The following is a 23,091-nucleotide window of genomic DNA, read 5'->3' on the forward strand; positions in this document are numbered from 1 at the left end:
ATACTTCAAACAGTACAGGCAATTAAACGCTTCCACCCAGAAATGAGGAACACTCCTGCCCACTTTCCATCACCTAAAACAATCCATGTGGTCACACCTAAATCCAAGGATTAGGTGTGAGACTTCAATCTCTCTCTGTCTATAAGTAGAATTAGTCACATACTAATAAACATTAGTAATGCCTATCACAATTAGTTATGTGTCCTATTCCAATTGAAAGTCCTTGAGTACAACCCTAGAGTTACTGAGTAATAGCAGTTAGCCTAGAAATCTCTAGTTTTAACAGTAGCCCTGGAAATCCCATTACTTGATATCAATTAAATTTAAGAACCAGAGCTTTGGACTTTAATTTTAATATCTGTTATACAATAAATTTTCTTTTATCAAAAGGAAGATGACTGAGTTTATAGAAATGCAAGAACTTGTGATGAGTAAAATAATACCTTTGGTTATTATATGAAGGCAAGGAAAGGTGTATATTAGTTTTGCATCATCATTAGCTTCCACTAACCAAAGCTCTATGTATGACAGGATAGATTTAGTACATTTTTAATGCATTTATACAAAAAATTCATTTCTCAAGGTTCGTTTTATATCACTGAAATACAAACAGAGTGGACACTATGCCACCTCCAAATTGGAATAATTCTAAAATAATGATGCACAATTAGCCTGTGTAGAACTGGGGTGTGAACTCTTTTTTGCTTTTCAAAATGTTTGATTCTAGAGAACTTTGCCCCCAAATACAGTTTATATACCTTATATTTAAAACAAGATAAACATTTACAGAATGTTGAATAGGAAACAAAAAACTATTTCAGAAGGCAGTCATGTTCACCTGATGTACAATGAATATCATTGTTTTAACCCATTCAGGATCTCAATTTTTAAAAAGTATTTCTGATACAGAACCAATTTATTTTAAATCAAGTATCTGATAAACGATCTATTACACCTTGCAGAAGCGAATATGTCAAACTTACATTTTTTTCTTCTTTCCCTGAAGTCTTATTACAATTATAAATGAATCCTATCACTATTTTAAGGGTTAGTGCTATGGACCATGGGCTTCCCAGGTGACTTAGTGGTAAAGAATCTGCCTGCCAATGCAGGAGATGCAAGATGTGGGTTCGATCCCTGGGTCAGGAAGATCCCCTGGAGAAGGAAATGGCAGCCCACTCCAGTAGTCTGGCCTGGAGAATCCCATGGACAGAGGAGCCTTCCAGGCTACAGTCCATGGAGTCTCAAAGAGACACAACTGAGCAAATGAGACCACAACACAGCTCTGGGCCATAACCACTACTAACTAACTCATATACAAATAAGCTTGTATGTGGGAAAGTCTCTACAATGAGTTATCTTTAAATAAATAACTTACCACTGCTAAGACATATGGAACATGTCATAATGGAACATATACATATGTAGCCATATATGTACATAAACACATATACACACATTAAAAAATGACAGATGTCATAAAAATCTCCTTCAGTTTTCAGTTTCTGAAAACATCCTTCTCTAAACTAAAATTAAAAAAACAAACACACACAAAAAAACCCTGCTTTATTTAAAATTCTTTATCTCTTCTCCCTTGGTTATTTTTTTACCTTCTTGCTTTTTACCTGAAACACTCTTTCTTCAGACACTCCCATGACATATTTCCTCAGCTCATTCAAGCCCAAGCTCAAATTTCACTTTCTAAATATGATCTCCTCTGACAATGCAGCTTAACATTGCAATACTCCCTACATGCCTCCATTGCTTTATTTCTCTCCATAACACATCACATTTGATCCTATATACAGACATATTTTGTTATTATCACTCTACACTAGAATGCAAACTCCACAAGGCAAAGAAGTTTTGTCTGTTTTGTTCACTCTTGTGTCTCCAGTACCTAGAACAATAATGACACATAGTAAATGTTTGATAATTACTTGTGAACTAAATAAAGAAATAAATTATTTTTAAAAAATGAAGAAGTAAACAAATGATAAATTAAACATAAAATACATGGGTCATGTGAACATGTTGATAATTATACTACAAAATTGATGATGAACTATATTATCAACTAAACTCTTGCATCATATGCACAAAGAATAGAATTATGAACTCATGTCAGGAAAAGTTAGGGATGGTTACTTCACAAATTTACTTTGTAAGAATATTTTAAGGTACACCTGGAGGTGGTGAATAGATCACTGAAAGAGAAGAGCATAACAAGCCGAGAGAACAATTTGTGCACAGCAAAGAGATTTGACAGAACAGAGGATGATTGTTAAGGGTGAACTACAATTATTCAGGGAGAGCTGCAGCATAAGTGTGGAGAAAGGAAAGACCAGGGAAAGAAAATCAGAGGCATGAGAGTGCCAACGAGAAAGCCTTGCATGCCATGCTGTGGATCTAGAACTCATCTTGCCCAGAAAAGAGGAACCACCAAACAGCTTTATGCCTGGGCATGACAGCACCACACTGTCCTTTTTAAAAAGGCCATTTTGTCTGCATCAGAGATATGAACTTGAATAGAGGACAGAACATAGTCTAGGTGATTTAGAATAAGGATATTAACTAAGACAGCTGGTTGGGATGGAGGAAGAGGTAAATTTGAGAAATGTGAGATAAAAATGAGAGGTATTAAGTAATCAGTTAGAAATGAGGCTTGAGAGGACAAACAAGAATCTAGAACGACCACTAGGAATCTAGCTAGATGAAGACAGAAAACCAGGAGGAAAAGCAAGTTTGGGAATAAAGGCAATACGTTTGTTTTTGTTATGCTGGGTGAGATATCCACAAAAAGATGACCAATGGGTGACTGGATCTATGAGTAGGGCACTTGCCAGAAGCTATCAGAGGTGTCCAGTGGTGAGTCTATAGCATACAGGCAAAGAAAGACATGAGCCAGATGGAAGGCTTCAGGGAGAGCGAGGTAAACAAGTACAAAACAGGAACCTGGGAATAAAACCTTGAATGACATGAGCTTTTAAGGATCAGAGAAAGAAAAAAAAGAGTTTAAGAGTATGAGAATGGGAATAAATAGCTGAAAAGAAGCAGATAACAAGGAGAGAATGATGGCACAGAGGCCAAACTAGGAGAATTTTACTCTTCCACTAAAGAAAGGAGCAGTCAAAATTGTCAAATACATCAGAAAGATAATTTAAGTGCTATCTTTCTCCTACACAGAATAGAGAGAGAGACAGATAAGACCAGAAAAAGGCTAGGAGAAAAGTAACTACCAAGATGCTCATGCCAATATGTTCCAGATTTAAATATAGAAAACTGGCAGTGTTTGGCTATCACCAGGAAATTATTCTTATTTTATGTTATTCTTTTGTTTATTTTCTAATACTGGCAAATATTAATGATCATTGTAGACACTGTAGACATACATGTGTATTTACTCCACTATTGGCAGAAATATGAAATGTATGATGGTTATGGATTAGAAATTGTATACTTGTCTTTTAGAGTTGGCAGTACTTTAAAGATTTTAAAACTCAGAGAAAGAATTAGTTCTATGAACATGTTTTAAAATACTACCATGTAACCAAAGTTTAATAATAATATTCCAAATAATTTCAAGGCTTGCTTAAATAAAGCCTATATGCTTTATATAAAGCTTAAACAAAGAACCTATGTTCATACAGAACCAACTTGATGGAAGCAGTAATATGCCATGCTATGTAATCACCTATATCCAAATAATTAGGTTTAACTCATAATTGCTAATTGTATTTCCACTTGAAACTAAAGAACTTGAAGGCTCTGCACTTAGAACATATAACATATAGTCAATCATCTTAGGTTCAAATTATCCCGGTCCTTGAAATAAAATTAAATTTATTTGGTTATATGTTTTATAACAGGCTTCCCTGGAATTGTTATATTATTCAAAAGTTAGTAACTTCTAAAAACATATTCTTCACATTAGCATCTATTGAATAATTTTATTTATTCTATTTAAACAAAGATAGCCCCCAAAATAAAATAATTTTTACTGTTAATTGACTTCGTGCATGCATGCTGAGTCATTTCAGTCATGTCCAACTCTTTGTTCTCCAGGCAAGAATATGGGAGTGGATTGCCATGTCCTTCTCCAGGGGATATTCCTGACCCAGGTATTGAACTGCTGTCTCCTGCCTCTCCTGCATTACAGGTGGATTTCCACCCAGTGCACCACCTGGGAAGCCCCATTAATTGACTTCACATTTTTCTTAAACTAACTCTAATCACACACAGGAGTATCTAGAACATAGTCTATAAATAAAGTTCATTCAGGTCAATAAAGTTAGTAAAGAAATCATTTCTGCTTTTGCTTAGGATAAAGGTCCTGACCTTTATTTCTATACTCATATCATAAAATTAATGAAAGTTAAGTTTATTAATGTTAACATCTTAAAAATTTACTGATTTTCCTCAAAATTTACATTCTCTCTCCTAAATTATTTTCAGGTCTCTATGCGTCTTCATGACTGCCTACTCAGTAGCACAACTCTGAACTTTCTTGTACCATGACTCTGTTTTTCGTCAATTGTCTTCATTTCCTCCTATCACAAAGTAAAGTCCAAATGGAGAGCAGAGGAATGCCAATGGGAGCATTATATGCCCATACTAAACTTCTATTTTTCAAGATGGATTTCTGTCTCCAATATAACTGTATGATTCAAAGGTGCTTCAAGTTTAATGTGTTAAAAGTAAGACTTATTATACCTTTTCCCACATTTTTTTTTCTTGTTTTCCTCTTTTAGGTAAATGTGCCATTGATGAGTAGTCCAGACCAGAAATGAAGTGGTCATTCTTACCATCTCTCTCTCCATTCCTTCTCTGTGTACTTACATACTAAGTCCTACAATTTGTATCTCCTAAATCTTCCCAGAATTCTATTTCAATAGCCTTCCATCAAAAACTCTTTAATTGAGACTTATCTTTTTTTCAGCTTGACTAATTCAGAAATTCTCTTGCTTCTGGTCTTATCCTATTCCCCATATTATCTGAATAGCCCTAAAGCATTCTCCACACTGTAATCAGAGAAACTACCAAAAGAAGTTCTGACTATGTCATTCCTGTTCTTAAAATAAAATAGTAACAACAAAATGAACCAAATAAAAACATAATAACTATCATTATGTCACAATATTTAATAAAGTGAGTTCTGCACTTGATAGCATTGGGTCAAAAATCCAGATCTACCATTTACTTGGGCTTCCTTGGTGGCTCAGTCTTTAAAGAACCTGCCTGCAATGTGGGTTCAAACCTGGGTTCAATCCCTGGGTTGGGAAGATCCCCTGGAGGAAGGCATGGCAACCCACTCCAGTATTCTTGCCTGGAGAATCCCCATGGGCAAAGGAGACTGGTGGGCTACAGTCCATGGGGTTGCAGAGTAGGACATGACTGAGCAAGTAAGCATAACACAGCACCATTTACTTGCTGTGAAACCTTGGGCAGATTAATCTCAACTTTCTACATCCAAATATCCTCATATTTTAAAATGTAGGACTGACGATAATTTCTTTTTCTTATAGTTAGGAATAAACAGAACACAGCACATGGCATTTTTTTTTTTTTTTTTTTTCCCATGGCTGCCCACGTCTTTGGTTACCTCACAGACTTCTGTTTTTGCCCTGCGGCATGTGTGGGATTTTCATTCCCCGACCAGGGATCGAATCCATGTCCCCTGCATTGGAAGACAGATTTTCAACCCTGAACCATAAGGGAAGTCCTCAAGGCATTTCTACTGTTGACATTTTTAAGCTCCTGCTAGGCTACATGGGAGCTATAAAGCACTTTGCATACCTCACTAGTCATGACAACAATCCCTTGATGTATGCATCATCTTCAATTTACAAATGTTGTCAACTCATGTCTTTAAAATCAAGTAACTTGCTGAAAATCACACAACAGAACCAAGATTTCAATCCAAAGTCCAGTCTATGGATATTTCTCTCTCTGTGTCCTTTTTGATTGCCTCCAAAAGGTACTGACTGAGTGTCCATCCCTGAGGCACTCGATGTGGTTTGAAAAGCAGGTTCACATCAGGCAGACATGACTGATACTGCTATAACATGCAAACTCCAAAGTACAGTAGCTAGGAAAAAGCTCTTCTTGATTTCTCCTACATTGGCCTTGTATACATTCTCCCTCATTCTTCCTCATCTTCCTTTTCCTGATGATCCATGTAATGAAGTGCCTGCAATTCCCTGACAAACCAGCTTCCCAGGCATTCTCACATTTACACGTTACGCCCTTAAGCCCCTTCTCTAGTTGACGCATTTCTTCTTGTGCTTTATGATAATTTCAAAATTATCTCACCTTCTCCAAAATCTCCTCTGCCTTTAAAACCTTTAAATGCAGCTTTAAAAACTTCCACTCCCCTAAATTCTTTTATGTCTATATTCATCTCCTAAAATGTCACAATATTATTTTCTTGTCTCTATCTGCACTTGTTACACTATAATAGTATCCTGCTCACATGCTCTGTCTCCCCCTCACTCAACTCTGAGCACATAGAGACAAAGTTTTACCTATAATCCTGTCTCTCATGCTGAACACAGCATCTGTACCTGGTATACAGAAGATGCTTTATAATGATTGTTCAAATAAGTAAACAAGTAAATATATTTTAACTGCTGTTAACATATAAGCACAATTCATTCCAGATTACTTATAAAATTTTTGAAATGATAGGGGAAATCAGATCTATATATCTGAAAATTATTGTTGAATCTACTTATTCGATGGCAAAGTATTAAAAAGCTGTCAAACTGAGTCGACCTTGGAGAGATGACTTAATCCATTGGAGCTTCTTTGTCTAAACAATGGATATGATAATACCTTTTCATGCATTCATTCCTTAAATATTGATTCAAGTATTTCCATTAGCCAGGTAATACCTAGGTGCTAGTGATAGAATGGCGGGCAGCCTTAGATTCCAAGCTATTCAGATTTGTATTTGATCTAGTGGAAAATTCAGCCAAGAACAGTCATCTGTAATGTAATGATGTTCTCATGGGGAAGGGTCACAGGAGAACCACAATGCTATGGGAATGTATTGAGGGACACCTATTCCTGCTTGGGAGTTGGGGTCAGGACAGCCTTTCTTTGTGACATCTAAGTCAAATGGTGCAAATGAATGTGTGGGTGCAAATACACAAGTTCATGTGTGTGAGTGTTTACTGGGAAGGAGGAGCAGGAGTCAGAATGAGAGAAACAGGCGGACAGGACAGTATTTTTCAAAAACCAAAAGAAATTTAATAGCTCAATTTAAAAGACATAAGTGAAGGGTTTAGATTCAAGTTTACACTCAAATGTTGGAGAGCTACAGGAACTAGATCACATCAGGTCTTGTAAGACTTTCAAAAAAGCTTTGACTTTATCCTTAGACCAAGAGAAACTATTAATAGGATAATGAGTCAGAATTGCATTTTTAAAAATTACTTTTTACTAGATTAGCAGGAACATCAGTTAGGAGGCTGTTAGTAATAATCCAGATGAAATACTTTGACTTAAGAATTAGTTAGAAAGCATGAAAGAAATGAACAGATTTAAGAGTTATCAGAGGTATAGAATTAAATAACCATTAGAGGTTGATTGTGGGGCTGAAGAAAGGTTGGAATCAAGGCAGATGCTCAGGTTTCTACCTTGGGCTACTGGTGGGCAGAAGAGCCAACTACCAGAGGAAGCAAGGATAGTGAGCTGATAACCTATATCCCTAGAATTGTGCTGTTTTTATAGAATTGCTCTGAGGATTAAGTGTCATAATTTATGTACAATAACAGCTACCTCAATGCCTAGTGCATCATAGCTGTTTTCTGTAGTCATTTCAACTTCCTTCTTCCCTTTTCCAAAGTTGTACCAGTAATTTAGTAACAAAACTGGGACTAGAATCCCAGGCTTCTGTTTACCAGTTCAGAGTTCTTTGTTAATGGACTGCTGATCTATAAACAAAGATGAAACACAGGAATTTTAAAGCAAATATTCACAACTTATCTTGGAATTGCTTACAAGCTGAGAGCCATCCAACTTATTTTTAGTTTATATTTAAAATGAATCATATGTTCCAAAATGACTGACAGAAACACAGCTTTGTTTCTGAAGCCAATTCTCTTCCATCATTTTGGACATCATTCAGAGCTATAACAGACTTTCAGGGTGTTTAAAAGCATTCATCCATGACAACAACAAATGCTAATTATCATAAAAAATAAACAGCTCCTGTTAACATCGTTCTAAGAATTTCTCCTACTCCAGCACTATATTTCATCTATCATCCCATCTGTTTTGGGGGTGGGAACAAAGACTGGATGAAAGTATAATTATCATGTATCAAACTGGACAACACAACAAAATAGAAATGAATATAAATGGGAGGAAGAGCACACATAATAAATCTGGAAAGGGAAAAAAGAAACATAAATAAAATACACATTTCATGCTGCAATGAACAGCAGATATATAAGTCCATAATGAAGTTTGTAATGTTTATCTCATTGGGTATAAGGTGTATGTTCTCCCATTTCAGTTCACAGTCCTAGCTGTCATCAGATTTTCTCCCACATGATCAAATAGTCATCTTGTTCACTTGGGATGTTTACAGATTTTCTCTGTTGAGTTCTATTGTTAAAATTCCACCTTGAGACTTCTAAACATACCAAAACAAACAAAATAAGCCTACTTCTATATATTTATTAACACAGTTCAAAGAGAATCTTCTATGTATCTTTGATTCAGCTCTAGTCTCTAAAAAAACAAAAAATCAAGAATAGCAAAGTTCTCAAAAGTCTGTTAAATTAAAGGGAAGAGCACACATAATACAGAGGCTACAGAGGCAATTATTTCACTACAAATAATACTAAAAACATGAATAATTTCATGTTCTGAATTAGAAACTAGAAATTCAAGAAGGGCCAGGAGTTTGTTTCTTTTACTGGCATATACTCACACCTGGTATTGTCCCTGGCATGTAGCAGATGTTTAATCAAAATTTGTTGGATTAAATATTGCATAAAATGAAGCATTAACATGCTTTTTTTCCCCTCAGATGATTTTTAAGGATACCTATTCTATGAATAATCCTATAATGACTCTTAGCATTCATATTGAAATAATCAAAGACTTTTGGAATATGTAAGTATTGATATCAACTTAAAGTGTTAGCTGTGGTAAAGTTTCTTTTAAATAGTAACTAAATTTTTTAATAAGTTTAATCTCCAGGTCAAGTTTCCATTAAAAGTCTATATATCTGATTAACTGACTATATATATCTGTTTAAATTTGTCTCAATGAAGTAAATATTTAGAATAACACTCAACCAAAGGATCAATTATATATGAAACACTGCTTTGCCAGACTATGATGTGACCTTGATTACAAATCTCATTATCCCTTTTTTCAATCACTCAAGAACCACATATATGAAATAAAAATGTCAAACCCATACGCATACACACAGAATAGTAAGGAAAGGTGGTATATCATAAATATTTCAGACATTTGCCAACCCTCTTTCTACTATGAGGGGCTTTAAGATAATAAATAAGTATAAAATATCACATCTAACATACATATATATGTATTATATATGTGTGTATAGACCATGTGTATGTGCATGTGCATATGAGGATATATAATATTTAGTCAGAATTCACCTGCATTATAACAGGAAGAAAAGGAGAAGTAAATCAACAATGGATTCACAATGAATTTATATTCATATTTTGTATATCTCTATATATGACCATTCATAAACATAAGTGGAGCTTTCCAGGTGGCACTAGTGGTAAAGAGCCTGCCTAGTTTTGCCTGGCGAATCCCATGGATGGAGAAGCTTGGCAAGCTACAGTCGATAGGGCTGCACAGAGTTGGACACGACTGAAGTGACTTAGCACACATGTAAACATAAGTGGACCAATTTGCAACTGAGCTAGCCCTGGAACATCATGTTATACATGCTCAGAGAAACCATTCACATAGAACCTGCCATTCATAATTTGACATGTATAACTTTATCAATGACAGAAAATAATGATTTAGAATAAAACAATGCAATAGATTTAGTAACTCTATTTTATGCTAAAAACCACATCAAAGGTACTTAGGTTATTTTAGGAATTTAAGTGTTCTTTCTAAAGTTAAGTTTTAAATAAAAATTTTACTTTTTTAACTAACAAGTGCAAAATTACACTTGTGTGTGTGTGTGCACATGTGCTCTGTTGTGTCTGACTCTTTGTGACCCAGTGGACTGTAGCTGCCAGGATCCTCTGTCTACAGAATTTTCCAGGCAAGAATATTAGAATGGGTTTCCATCTCCTACTCCAGGGAATCTTCCTGACACAGGGATCACACCGCACCTCTTGTATCTTGTGTCTCCTGCTGTCTCCTGCACTGATGGGCAGATTCTTTACCACTGTGCCACCTGGGGAAAGCTCACAAAATTACACTATTAATGTATATTTAGACTTACTCTTTCTTATCCCATTTAAAAAAAAAAAACTTCAAATTATTTACATTGTTTCTCCAACCCTGTAACTCCCTGTAGACCAGTGATAAACATCTTAATGTGAAATTTCTTATCACTAGGTAATAAAATAGTATGCAGTTTCTTCACCAATATAACTTACAAGGAAATTATTACTTTATTTTACTTTTTACTTTCTTTGTATTTCTGAGACTTATTTTTATTTGACACTTCAAGATAACCATTCATGTAAAAATAACATGCATTACAACAGGAAAGCACAGACAACCTCTAGCCAGCAAATATTCATTTAAAGACACAAAAATAAATACTATGTAGTAAGCCCTTATGTATGCATATAAACAGTTCCCAAAACTCTAAGAATTTCAATGGGTATTTTAACATGCTATACAGATAGAAAGGTTATTATTTTTTATACACATTCTTTGCACATAAATAATTACAGAAAATGTTAAGGCAAAATTCTGAATTTCTTTATTTCTCTAGATTTCTTGATAAGCTTCAGTGACAGCTCATTATAAGGCTTCACTTTGGGAAAATACACTGAAACTGGTAGAAAAAAAATGTTTGAATAAATGTTTCAATGCGATATTTCATACTATCTCTATCCTTCATCCAACACTATAGTTCACAGTAATTAATCATTTCCACAACAAAAGTGCTTATTTTACACATACACAGGAAAAAAAATGTATGATTTAGTTGTTCTTTATTTGGATATATGAAATTAGTGTTTGATTACAAATGTTTTTCTATCCCTTAATTTTAAAACAAAAAACAATAACACAAAAAGAATCTCAAATGAGTTTCAGAAAATTATCTATATTTAAAGCATAGCCCCAAAGGCTACTGATTTTTTCTTACCAGTGCTGTCATCATAGACAACTGTGACAGTTTTCCACTTGAAGAACTGCACCAAGTCCAAAATGGCACGGCTGAGTGAAGAGAAGTCTGGGTAGAGACTGACATAGAAGGAATCTTTGTTGTCTGACACCTGGTGCTTCCAGCGGGTCTGGATGTGGGGAACCCCCAGAGCATTGCAGATAGACTGAACTGCATTTGCCGAAGAGCTGTGTGAAGGCCCGAAGATGGCAGCCACCCCAAGAGACAGCTGATCACAGGCTGCAGAGGAGACAGAAGTCTGTCAGTAATGAGAGGAGATGCCAGTGTGCCAACAGTACCACATTATCATTGTCCCAAAGGCATCATCCTGAAGGACGATTTGTTTGCCCTTAATATAACATCTACATCTAGCTGATTTTACATTTTGCCTAACTCCAAATATTCTCAGTCTGTTAGAAGGGAAATTCACCTACACACCTACAGCCTAATGTTCAAATATAATAACTCCACAAATAATGTCAAGGGAAGAGAAGGGGAAGGAGAAAGAGAGAGAATATTTTAGAATTTAAGGGGTGAATATTCATTTTGCAAAAATACTTCATATCCAGGGGATACTTCAGGGAAATACTTCAAATCAGGGGAATAACGTTCCTTCCCAAATTCTCTGGTCATCCTCTACAATTTCAAACTCTGAAACAGAATCCATGTATTTTTCATGGCCCATCTAAAAAGCTATGGATGGGCACATGGTTTAGTATCTGCAATATCTGATGATATAGGTCAAGCTGTGCATACAAATGCCCATACAAAACCTGACATGAGTCACAGAGGGTGAGTCCATAGGGATTAATCTCATTGAGTAGGAAGAACATCAAAGTATTTAATTAAATACAGAAATATCTAATCATCTTTATTTATTCGGCTTTTGGATACTGTAAGACTTTTATGATGTACTAAATTAGTTTTAAGTTTATATTTATGTGTAGAAAATTTTATTCACATAAATAATAATTATAGTAATTAAGAGACACATAAACAAATTAGAAGGTATTTAGACAGAAACAGCAAAACTGTGACAGGACTTTAAATTGTGTAAGGTATATTAAAGCAACTGGTAAGTCTGGGTCTAGAAAGTCAATAATTACTGGAAACATGAAACTCATCTTTAAATACATGAAGAATCTGATCTGTGAAAGAGGCTAAAATGTGTTTCTTTTGACTGGAAAAGGAGGAATTAGGGCAAATGTATAGAAGTGTCTCATGAATTCTGACACAACTTAAGAGAAGAAATGTTCAAATATGGAAGTCTGTTCCAAGAAGCAACAGTCTGTCTATCCCTGAAAATATGTAAGGATGACTAAAATATATAACAGATGACTATTGTTACTGGAATTTAGGGATCAATTAGATTTTCAGTCTTAATTCTTTCAAAATAATTTGTCATTCTACTGTGCAAAATTTACTGATTTTTCCTTCAGAGATTTTGCCACATAAAATGCAATTTGATGGATGGATTCTTAAGCACAGACATATTTAATAAATAAATTTTAGGAAAAAAACACATTTGTTTAATCTTTTTTCAAAAATTCAATTCGATATAAATATATAGTTTTTGAACACATATAGATTCTTACTTTTAAAGTAATAATCAGAATTCTGAATCAGTAGAAAGTTTGGAGCCTCAAGTTTTTCACTCACATAAATTTTAATTCACATACACTGAAAATAAAAGATCTTCCTTCTCTAGATTTTTGACAAGTCACAAATCAAGAAAAGTTAAAAACATTATTTTAGCTTATACAGAGCTTCTGAAGTGTGTTTCAAAGAAAAAATAGAGTTTTGGGGTATCAGAGGAGTCATTCAAAAGCAATATATGATTCAAATAATAATTCAAATTCTAATGCATCAGAGTTTATTGAGCAAAACAGTATTATCTATTAAAAATATAAGATCATTGATCAGTGAAAATTTAAACATTGAACATACATTCTTGGAAAAATAAATTTTAAAAAGTTTAACAATGTCCAAATGAATTGGTATTTTATAATAAATCATATCAGTATCACATATATTATTGAGGTCTCATAAGATTCAAAACTATATTAGATCTCTCCTTTTTATTAGTGGGCTTCTCTGGTAGCTCAGCTGGTAAAGAATCCGCCTACAATGCAGGAGACCGCGGTTTAATTCCTGGGTTGGGCAGATCTGCTGAAGAAGGGATTGGCTACCCACTCCAGTATTCTTGGGCTTCCCTGGTGGCTGAGATGGTAAAGAATCTGCCTCCAATGTGTTGGGAAGATCCCCTGGAGAAGGGAATGGGCTACCCACTTCAGTATTTTGGGATGAGAATTCCAGACACGACTGAGCGACTTTCACTTCATATTATCTCTTTACATATTGCTGTGCCACCCAAGCAGTCATAGGTCAACAAGCAAGTGCTTCCCAAGACAAGATCCACACCATGACATCCACCGTTTAAGTATCTCACAAAGAAAGTTATTCATACACTTATTTGAGCTTTTTTCAGCTTCAGGCAAAAGTCACTTCAGGAATTAGATTCCCAATGGATTTTTAATGAGTGAAAAATTTGTAAATATTTTTTAATATTCTAAAAACCAAATGAGTTTACCACCTCATAGTTTTGCTAAGATATTCCCAAGGTAGTAAGATGTTTGTTATCAGAACATTCTAGTCTACTTTTTTTTTATGTTGCTACTTTGAAGTCACCATTAGGAAATCTATTAATATTTTATTTATACTGTACTCATATTCCATATTCTTTGGTCTAAATTATTTCATTTGAGACAGAGCTTCTTCTTCCTAATGGAAATAATCATGAATGATGTCACTAATCAAATACTCTTGTCTTGCAGCTAATGACTTATTTTGCCATTATGATGACACATGTCGTATTTCACAATAACCTTTACCCCCTTTTTCAGCCTTCAAAACCTTTCATCACCCTGACATGGTTCTGAAATGTGGAAACTTATTTTTATTCATAAAGATATGAATTCAAAGGGCAGGCAGAACATAGGCTTTGATAAACACTAGTTAGCTGGGGGAAAAGAAGGATACTTTCATCTTAAGAAATATTATATCTTATCAACTTCTATTAATATTAATGAATTTAGAAGAACTCTGTACTGAGTTAGAATTATAAGTAATTATGTACATTTCTATCAATGTAAGGTAGCTAATAAAACAGTATTAGCATTACAGAATAGCAAGTACTGTCTTTTTTTGTGTGTGTGTGTAGCAAGTACTGTCTTAAAAATAAGAATTTAGAACAAACGCTAAGTCTACTCCTTTGAGAAAATCTACCTTATGGAATTTAATTTCATGAATGCTAACTATGCAAAAGAAAAGATCACCTACTTAGACAAAGTAAGCCAATGAAAACATCTCTCAAAACATATTTATTTCTAAACTGTTTGGTTAAAATAATGTCTTGACAGTAGTTTCTCTATTACTTTCTTTAATATATGTATTAAACTCATATCTCAGAAATTATATTTCTACTCATATTGAAAATACAGCTTTATAAAATAACAAATAATATTCATAAGGTATTTTTGTTATTTCTTCATGTAATCCAATTTTTATATCATTAGCCATTTATTCTCAGTTACAAAAAGAAATATCAAGTGGCTAAAAACTAGGCAACATAAATGAAAGATTGATCCAATTTTTCCAAATAAGTTTTAAAATTGGGCTGACATTTTTAAGTCACTTGGAACCATAGAACTTTCAAGACACTCAGTAAATTAAGACCACAGCAGTAAAGTAGAATTAACCCATAATGCAAATAAACATGTAAAATTGGATTGTAAACCTTGGTAAAATCCACTGATGGTATTTTTTTTATTTTAGTAGGTTCTTAAAATAGGAATAGTTTAGTAGTAAAACAAAAGGATTACTGGGGGAAAAGAAAACAACTTCACTAACCCAGATGTAACTACATTTCATGTTATAAGCAAATTCTTTCAGCAGGTAATCATATCACTTTACCCTTTCTGAAAAAAAAAATGTAAGTGCAGCTCAAAAAGAAATATTTGCATGAAAATATTTCTAGTGACTTATTAATTACTTTGTAGATTAAGAAATCTCTTAAGAGTAGCTAAAAATTTGAATTTCAGAAAACACACTATTAAATATGTATCACTTACCTTTCTTGGATGCTTCAAAACTGTCATAGAGGTTTATCTTCTGGGTGTCATAGGTTAGGGTGGTGTTGGGCAACAAGGTTCTGTTTCTGTTGATTGTATTCACAGCAAATCTGAATGCAAGTTCCTCAGCTCCCATTGGGCCAGATTCCACATATTCAAAAATACCACCTGGCAAAGAAAGGAAAAATCACACAGTTCTTACAAGATGGAGAAAATCTGTACTTTTTTTATCTGTACTTTTATGTATGTATTTGGGTACTTAATTTGTGTGAGTGTGTGAGAGTATATGTGATTTGTCTAAGAATGTGGAGTATGAATACTTCAAATATTCAAATAAAATTTTTAATTTATGCCCTTTAACATAAATTCACACTGGCAAAATTTCTTTGATACTGATATCAAAATTTTATATGATTTGAATACGATTTTGCCTTTTTATTTAGTAGTTGCTTCTTTTAGGGCCTAGGTATATATAGGTCCTGCATTAAGTACTGAACTCTTGAAGATCTGCACACAGTTCCAAAATGATCAGTCCTCTATACTGATACAAAGCTATAAGGTTAGCATTGGGAAAACTGTATTAAATTTGTCTCTGTTAATTCAGACATCTGAATTCCTTAGCACAATTTTTAATAGTTTTAAGTTTAATAATAACTTACCATGTTAAAAACCCAAAATACTTATTCACTTGCAAATTGCAGCATTTGACTTGCAAGAAAAAGAACAAAGTAGCATTTTCTATGTATTTTACTCTACATCCTGTTTCAGAAAAGACTTGACATTTTTGAAAGACAGCTCTCCCAAACCATGAAAATTCCTTAGGCAGTGAATAACACTGTAGCAAATAATTTTGGTCATAAAATGTGGAATATAATTTAACCATGTGTTCTTTCCATTTGGCACCTTCCACCAGCTGCATCTCAGACCAGTCCCCTCAGCTGTGTCCCAGCCTTGATATCCTCTTTCTCTCTCCAGTTGTGAGTGACCGGAGACCTTTGTCTCCAAGAGAATCTCTTCCTTGTTGGTTTGGTGAATGAAATGAAAGGGGGAGCACCTAATAGCTGACATCCTCCAACCTCTGTCTTTAGGAAACCAAAACATTAAAAATAATGAACATTTATTTTTCTCCCTTTCAAACTTCACACCATGTGCTCTCAGCACAGTCATTCACAAATAAACTCCCTTGAATAAGACATTTCCACAGCTTGCAATTCATCCCTCATCAAAAGTCTTTTGACACATGAATGTCAGGAGACATCAGCACACTACCTATTCTAAATGAGTAAGAAAGTCATGGTGTGGTAATAATTTCTCCAAATATGAGGAATTAGGACTCAGAAGATACCGCAGTGATTGGACAAATTTATATTCAGGAAGAATTGGAAATATTTCATTTTACAGCATATTAGTTGGAAATATATCGCTTATTTTTTCAACTAATTTGATGGTATGGTTACAGAACAGCCAACTTACTTATTGTGAAATTATACTCTGAATATGTTTTAAATCATGGTGGGTTATGCTAAGCAGAAGGATAATAAGTATTTATTGACATCCAAATACTTAATGGGTGTCAAGAACAAAATTAGATGTCATGTATGTGGAGAACAGTGGTATGAGCATGGACTCCAGAGCCAAACTGTTTTACATTCTGGCTCTGCCACTTGTCATCCCAGGCATAGTGGGCAGTTGCTTAAATCTTCAGTCTGAGTTTCTTCATCTCTAAAAAAAGAGATGATGATAGAGCTAGTACATAGAATTGTTAATAGAGAGCAAATTGTGTCATAACAAAGCACTTAGAATCAGTGATGACCATAGAGCAAACACTACATAAGTGTTTAAGATTTCACTGAGTTTTCAAAGCAATCCCAAGTAGTATAATTTTACAGAAAACAATCTTGTGACTAAAGATCATGCAGCTATCAAATGACAGAGGCAACATTAGAATCTGTTCATGCCTGACTTGAAAGCCCTTGCCTATTCCACTACAAATTAGTAATTTTCTTCAAAATTTCATTCAGGCAAAATACACAAAAATTCCTAATTCCTAAAACGTGAGATAAGATGACTTCACTAAAAATATGCAGTTAGAAATGTAAGATCATATATATGGAACATAAAAATAATTGAGTAATTGAAAAGTACTTAAGCTTAATTAGGAACACAGAATTGATTCCAGAAATGCAAACCTAAAGTCATTTAACAGCAAAAAAAAAAAAAAAAAAAAACTGAATCTTCTACTTTTCTCTGTTCAAATTTTAATTTGAATGTCATATAAGTGCAAAATGGGGGAAATCCCCTGGAGGAGAGCATGGCAACCCACTCCAGTATTCTTGCCTGGAGAATCCCATGGACAGAGAGGAGCCTGGCAGGTTACAGTCCATAGCGTCGCACAAAGTCAGATATGACTTAAGCAACTTAGCATGCATAAATAGAAAATAAGGATACAGAAATGGTCAGCACATGATGATAGCAGGTTACAACTTTCCTATCCTTCACCACTCTTCAAAATAACAATCTACTTTGAAAATTATGTGTCAGAGTCTTCTAATATTGAGACTACACCAACTCTGTGGCCCAAAATTTTGCTCCAGGTTTTATGTCCAAGAAAAACTGTATATCTATGTTCATCAAAATAAGAAGAAATGTTGTATGACATCTCTTATATGTGGAATCTAAATAGAAATGATACAAATGAACTTACAAGACAAGAAACAGACACACAGACTTTAAGAACAAGCTTATGGTTGCCAGAGGGAAGGATGGTGGGAAGGGATAGTTAGGGAGTTTGGGATGGACAGGTACACACTGCTATATTTAGAGTGGATAATCAACAAGGACCTACTATAGAGCACATGGAACTCTGCCCAATGTTATGCAGCAATCTGGATGGGAGGGGAGTTTGGGGGCTAATGGATACCTGAATTGGAGAAGGCAATGGCACCCCACTCCAGTACTCTTGCCTGGAAAATCCCATGGACAGAGGAGCCTGGTAGGCTGTAGTCCATGGGGTTGCTGAGGGTCTGACACTACTGAGCAACTTCACTTTCACTTTTCATGTTCATGCATTGGAGAAGGAAATGGCAACCCACTCCAGTGTTCTTGCCTGGAGAATCCCAAGAATGGAGGAGCCTGGTGGGCTGCCGTCTATGGGATCGCACAGAGTCGGACATGACTGAAGTGACTTAGTAGTAGTAGTAGTAGGATACATGAATTTGTATGACAGAGTCCTTTCATTGTTCACCTGACACTATCACAACATTGTTAATTGGCTATACCTCAATATAAAACAAAAAGTTCAAACACCTTAAAAAAAAAAAAAAGAAGAAGAAGAAAGAAAAACATGTACAAGAATATTCATAGTAGGGCTTCCCTGGGTAGATCAGCTGGTAAAGAATCTGCCTGCAGTGCAGGAGACCCTGGTTTGATTCCTGGGTTGGGAAGATCCCCTAGAGAAGGGATAGGCTATATACTCCAGTATTTGGGGGCTTCCCTAGTGGCTCAGATGGTAATGAAGCCACCTGCAATGTGGGAGACCTGGGTTTGATCCCGGGGTTAGGAAGATCCCCTGGAGGAACACATAGCAACCCACTACAGTATTCTTGCCTACAGAATCCCCATGGACAGAGGTACAAAACAATAAAAAACTGAAAGTTTAGGGGGAGAACACGATGGTGGAAAAAATAGGTGGATGTGGAGTACATCTCCCTTCATGGATACATCAGGAATACACCTTCAGACACAGAAGTGCATGCAGAACACCAGCTGAGAGTGGACAAGAGTACTTGACGAATGGAAAAGAATATATAGAACCACGCCATACTTGGTAGGATGAAGGCAGTAAGGGGAAAGCAGGAGTGTTAGTAGGACCAGACCTGTCCTCGGCAGATGAGGGAACTGAAGCAGGGGCCCAACCCCCAAGTCAGGGCAACTGTCTGAGTCAGAGGAGAAACATTTAAGGCTGAGAGTGAACAGCTGATCTGGAGCAGTCTAAATGGAATGAGAACAGACACTCCTTGCCACAGCCATACATACCGCAGGCAGGAATGTGGGTTTCCTGGAAGAGGCAGCAGCTGGGAACTGGAGTTTAGGGATTGTGGAGCAATCCCAGGGCGAGGGCTGCTGTTGACTGTAGAGAGATGGATTGAGGTGATGTGAGGGAGGAGATTGTGGTGGGAAACACCTGTAGAGCAAACCAGGTAGCCATGGAAGTAAGGCACTACTGCTGAGTCATGCAGCCATCACCATAGCCTCTCTCTTCACACACCAGCATCAGCAGCTGAATAGAGAGGCTGGCCCATCAAATGCCTTATGCACTGAACTACAGAGTAGGATCCCACCCAAGGTGCTCCTTTCAGTGACTGATGCGTGGAACTACGAGTAGGATCCCAACCAGGGTGCCCCCTTTAAATGCCTGTTGTGCCAAACAACAGAGAAGGACCCCAGGCAAGAGATCCCTCTAAGTGCCTGTATGGGCAGAGCCATGGAGAAAGACTGGCCAAAGAGGCCTTCTGATCGCCAGCTACAAGAGGCTCAAAAAAGGACTCTGATAGGGCCATAATTCCTGCTGCGGAGGCAGTCTGAGTCCTTGCACATTTGGTGCCACCAGGGTCCCTGCAAGCCAAGCAGCTGCACCATCTTCACACTCAACTCTCACTGGTCAGAGCTGCCACAGGCCAAAAAAAAAAAAGTCTTGTGTTTATGCTCACAAGGTCGCTTCAGTCCTGTCTCTTTGCAACCCTGTAGACTGTGGCCTGCCAGGCTTCTCTGTCAGAGAGGGGGGTTCTCCAGGCAAGAATACTGGAGCCATACCCTTGGCCAAATATTGGCCAAAACTGGTTGCCATACCCTTCTAGAGCGCTATATTTCCTGCTGCCCTAGCCGCCAACCCCCCTGAATACCTAGTGCTGCCAGAACCCCTGTGACCCAAGCAGCTGCACCACCTCCACACCTGGCCCTCACAGGGGCAAACCCAAGCCCTCCAGGGAAGCCTCAGGAGCTAAAGCCCATGGATGACACACATGTACAGGTGGAAATAAAACTACACTTGAAACCCAGGGGCAGTGTGGCTAAGGAAAAAGACCTAAAACCTTTCCACCAGCTGTACAAGCTGCAGATTAAATCCACACGATCAACTAAGAAGACTGTGTCCATGGAATATATAAAAGGCCATTGAGAGTGCCCACAAAAGAAAACGCACTAGCTCTGATAGCTGTGGACATTGGAGGCAAGAACACAGAGAGTAGGACCAGATTAGAATCTGAGCAGCCTCCACAGCAGGTCCAGAGATCAGCACAGTATTGGAGGGCATCCTAGGGAGGTAAGGTGAACTGTGATTCCTGGTATGGGAAAGGACTCTGACAGCAGTGATTCAAGAAAAACATTTATTATTCTTCTTTTTTGACTTGTTCTGTAGATTCTTTGGATTTTTTTTTTTCCTTTTTTACCCCTCTGTTGTAGTTGTCAATTTTATTGGCACTAAGAAATCCAATTAAACTTTTGAGCTTTTTTTTTTCTTCTTTTTCCTCAGACACATTTTTTTTTTTACTGTCATAAACCTCTACCTCTACATTGGGCTTTTGCAGTTCTGTGGAGTTTTCCTCTTTTTTTCATTTTCCTTTTTTTCATTTTTAATTTTTTAAGCCTATTATTATTTTTTCTACATTTATTCCTTTGTTTGCTTTTCCTTTCCCCTTACAGTTAATCTTTAATGTATATAAATCATCTTTATCTACCTCTATTTAACTTTGTATATATATTCTTTCTTTTCTTTCTCTCCTTTCCTCTTAACATATTGGTTAGTTTTAATTTCATTGCTTTATTCCCCACTTGGCACCTTGCTTTAGTTTTGTTATCCAGTTGTGCTTTACTTAGTTTTGTTCTGGTAGATATACTTTTTGCTTTTCTTTGTTTGTCAGGTGAATCTATTATACTTAATTTTTGTAGGACTATTTTGATTTTGATTATGGGTGTATATGTGTATATATGTGTATATACATATTCAGTCACAATTTCTACTGTTGTTATAAACCTCTGCCTTGACATTGGGCTTTTGCAGTTCTGTGGAGTTTCCCTCCCCCACCTTTTCTTTCTTCTTCCATTATGACTCTTTTCTCTTTTATATAATTTTAATTTTTAATTTTTAAACCTACTGTATTTTTTCCACACTTATTCCTACTACACTTACACTTATTGGTTTGCTTTTCCTACTGTTCTTTTCCCCTTGCAGTTAATCTTTCTTGTATATAAATCTTCTTCATCTACCTCTCTTTAACTTTGCATATCTATTCTTTCTTTCCTTTCCTTTCAACATATTTGTTAGTTTTCTTTTCATTGCTTTACTCCCCACTTGGCACCTTGCTTTAGTTTTATTTTCTAGTTTGTGCTTAAGTTAGTTTTGTTCTTAACTGGTAAATATAATTTTTTATTTCCTTTGTTTGCCAGACCAATCTACTGTATTTTATATGTGTTGGACTGTTTTCACTTTGTTCATGGGTATATATGTATATGTGTATATTCCATTATTTTAATTATTATTTTCCTGATTTTGTAACTTCCATTTGTCTGGGGTTCATCTTTGGTTTCTTGTTTTCAGATATTTGCTTTACTCTCCCTTAATGCCATAACAAACCACTTGTGGAATCTTCGTTCCTGACCCCAGAGATCAAACCCTGAGCCTTTGGAGTGAGAGCACTGAATCCTAGACTATCAGAGAACTAACCCTAGGGAGTATCAAATAGTGAGAACTCACACCAAGAAACCACTTGAATATAAGACCTGGGATCACCCAACCACCAATAGCACCCTGTGCAGGACGCCTCATCTAAACAACAAACAAAACAAAAATACAAACTCAGTCATCAGCAGACAGGAGAACACCTCACTCAGCCTTGCCCATCAGAGGAAAAACAAACAAACAAAAACTCAGCATAATCTAACCCTATAGGAAGCTCACACAAACCACTGATCAAACTTATGAGGGCAGAAACCAAAAGGAAGAAAGAATTCAACCTTCTTCAAGGAAATAATTCAACTTTCCTTGAAGCCTGAGAAAAGGGGACTTCAAACACAACACTTAAAAAAAAAGTCAGAGAAATACAGTACAAATGAAGAAATAAACTAGAAACACATACGTCCAAATAAATGAAGAGGAAATAGGAAAATTAGCTGAAAAAAGAATTGAGAATAATGATAGTAAAGATAATCAAAAACCTTGAAAGCAAAATGGAGACAATGCAATAATCAATTAACAATGACCTAGAAGAATTAAAGAATAAGCATACAGAGTAAACAACACAATTACTGAAATTAAAAATACTCTAGAAGGAATCAATAGCAGAATATCTGAGGCAGAAAAACAAATCAGTGAGCTGGAAGATAAAATGGTGGAAATAACTTCTGAGAACAGAATAAAGTAAAAAGAATGAAAAGAACTGAGGATAGGCTCAGAGACCTCTGGGACCATATTAAATGCACCAACATTCAAATTATAGCAGTTCCAGAAGAAGAAGAGAAAAAGAAAGGTATGAGAAAATTTTTGAAGAGATTATAGTTGAAAATTTCCCAACATGGAAAAGGAAATAGCCAATCAAATCCAAGAGG

At 35.8% G+C, this 23,091-nt stretch overlaps 1 protein-coding gene across 13 annotated transcripts in view; it reads right to left on the reverse strand.

Moving 5' to 3' along the window:
• GRIK2 (glutamate ionotropic receptor kainate type subunit 2) overlaps nucleotides 1–23,091 on the reverse strand; it is a 741,992-nt gene that overhangs the window by 437,837 nt on the left and 281,064 nt on the right. For 12 of the 13 annotated variants that reach the window (XR_015132343.1, XR_015132345.1, XR_015132344.1 and 9 more), the window contains 2 exons: nucleotides 15,490–15,657; nucleotides 11,342–11,599 (listed from right to left, as the gene is read on the reverse strand). Coding sequence is in view for 10 of the 13 variants with exons in the window: in XM_086316368.1 (XP_086172494.1) it covers nucleotides 11,342–11,599; nucleotides 15,490–15,657 (426 nt within the window). In the remaining 3 variants the exon portion in view is untranslated. Of the gene's footprint in view, nucleotides 1–11,341; nucleotides 11,600–15,489; nucleotides 15,658–19,524; nucleotides 19,649–23,091 lie in introns of those variants that run through there. The other variant, XM_086316365.1, reaches the window with a different exon arrangement.

This window comes from Bos grunniens, chromosome 9 (assembly GCF_055505025.1).
Source record: "Bos grunniens cultivar Pamir isolate PY7600 chromosome 9, Bosgru_T2T1.0, whole genome shotgun sequence".
In the NCBI taxonomy this organism is placed as follows: domain Eukaryota; kingdom Metazoa; phylum Chordata; class Mammalia; order Artiodactyla; family Bovidae; genus Bos; species Bos grunniens.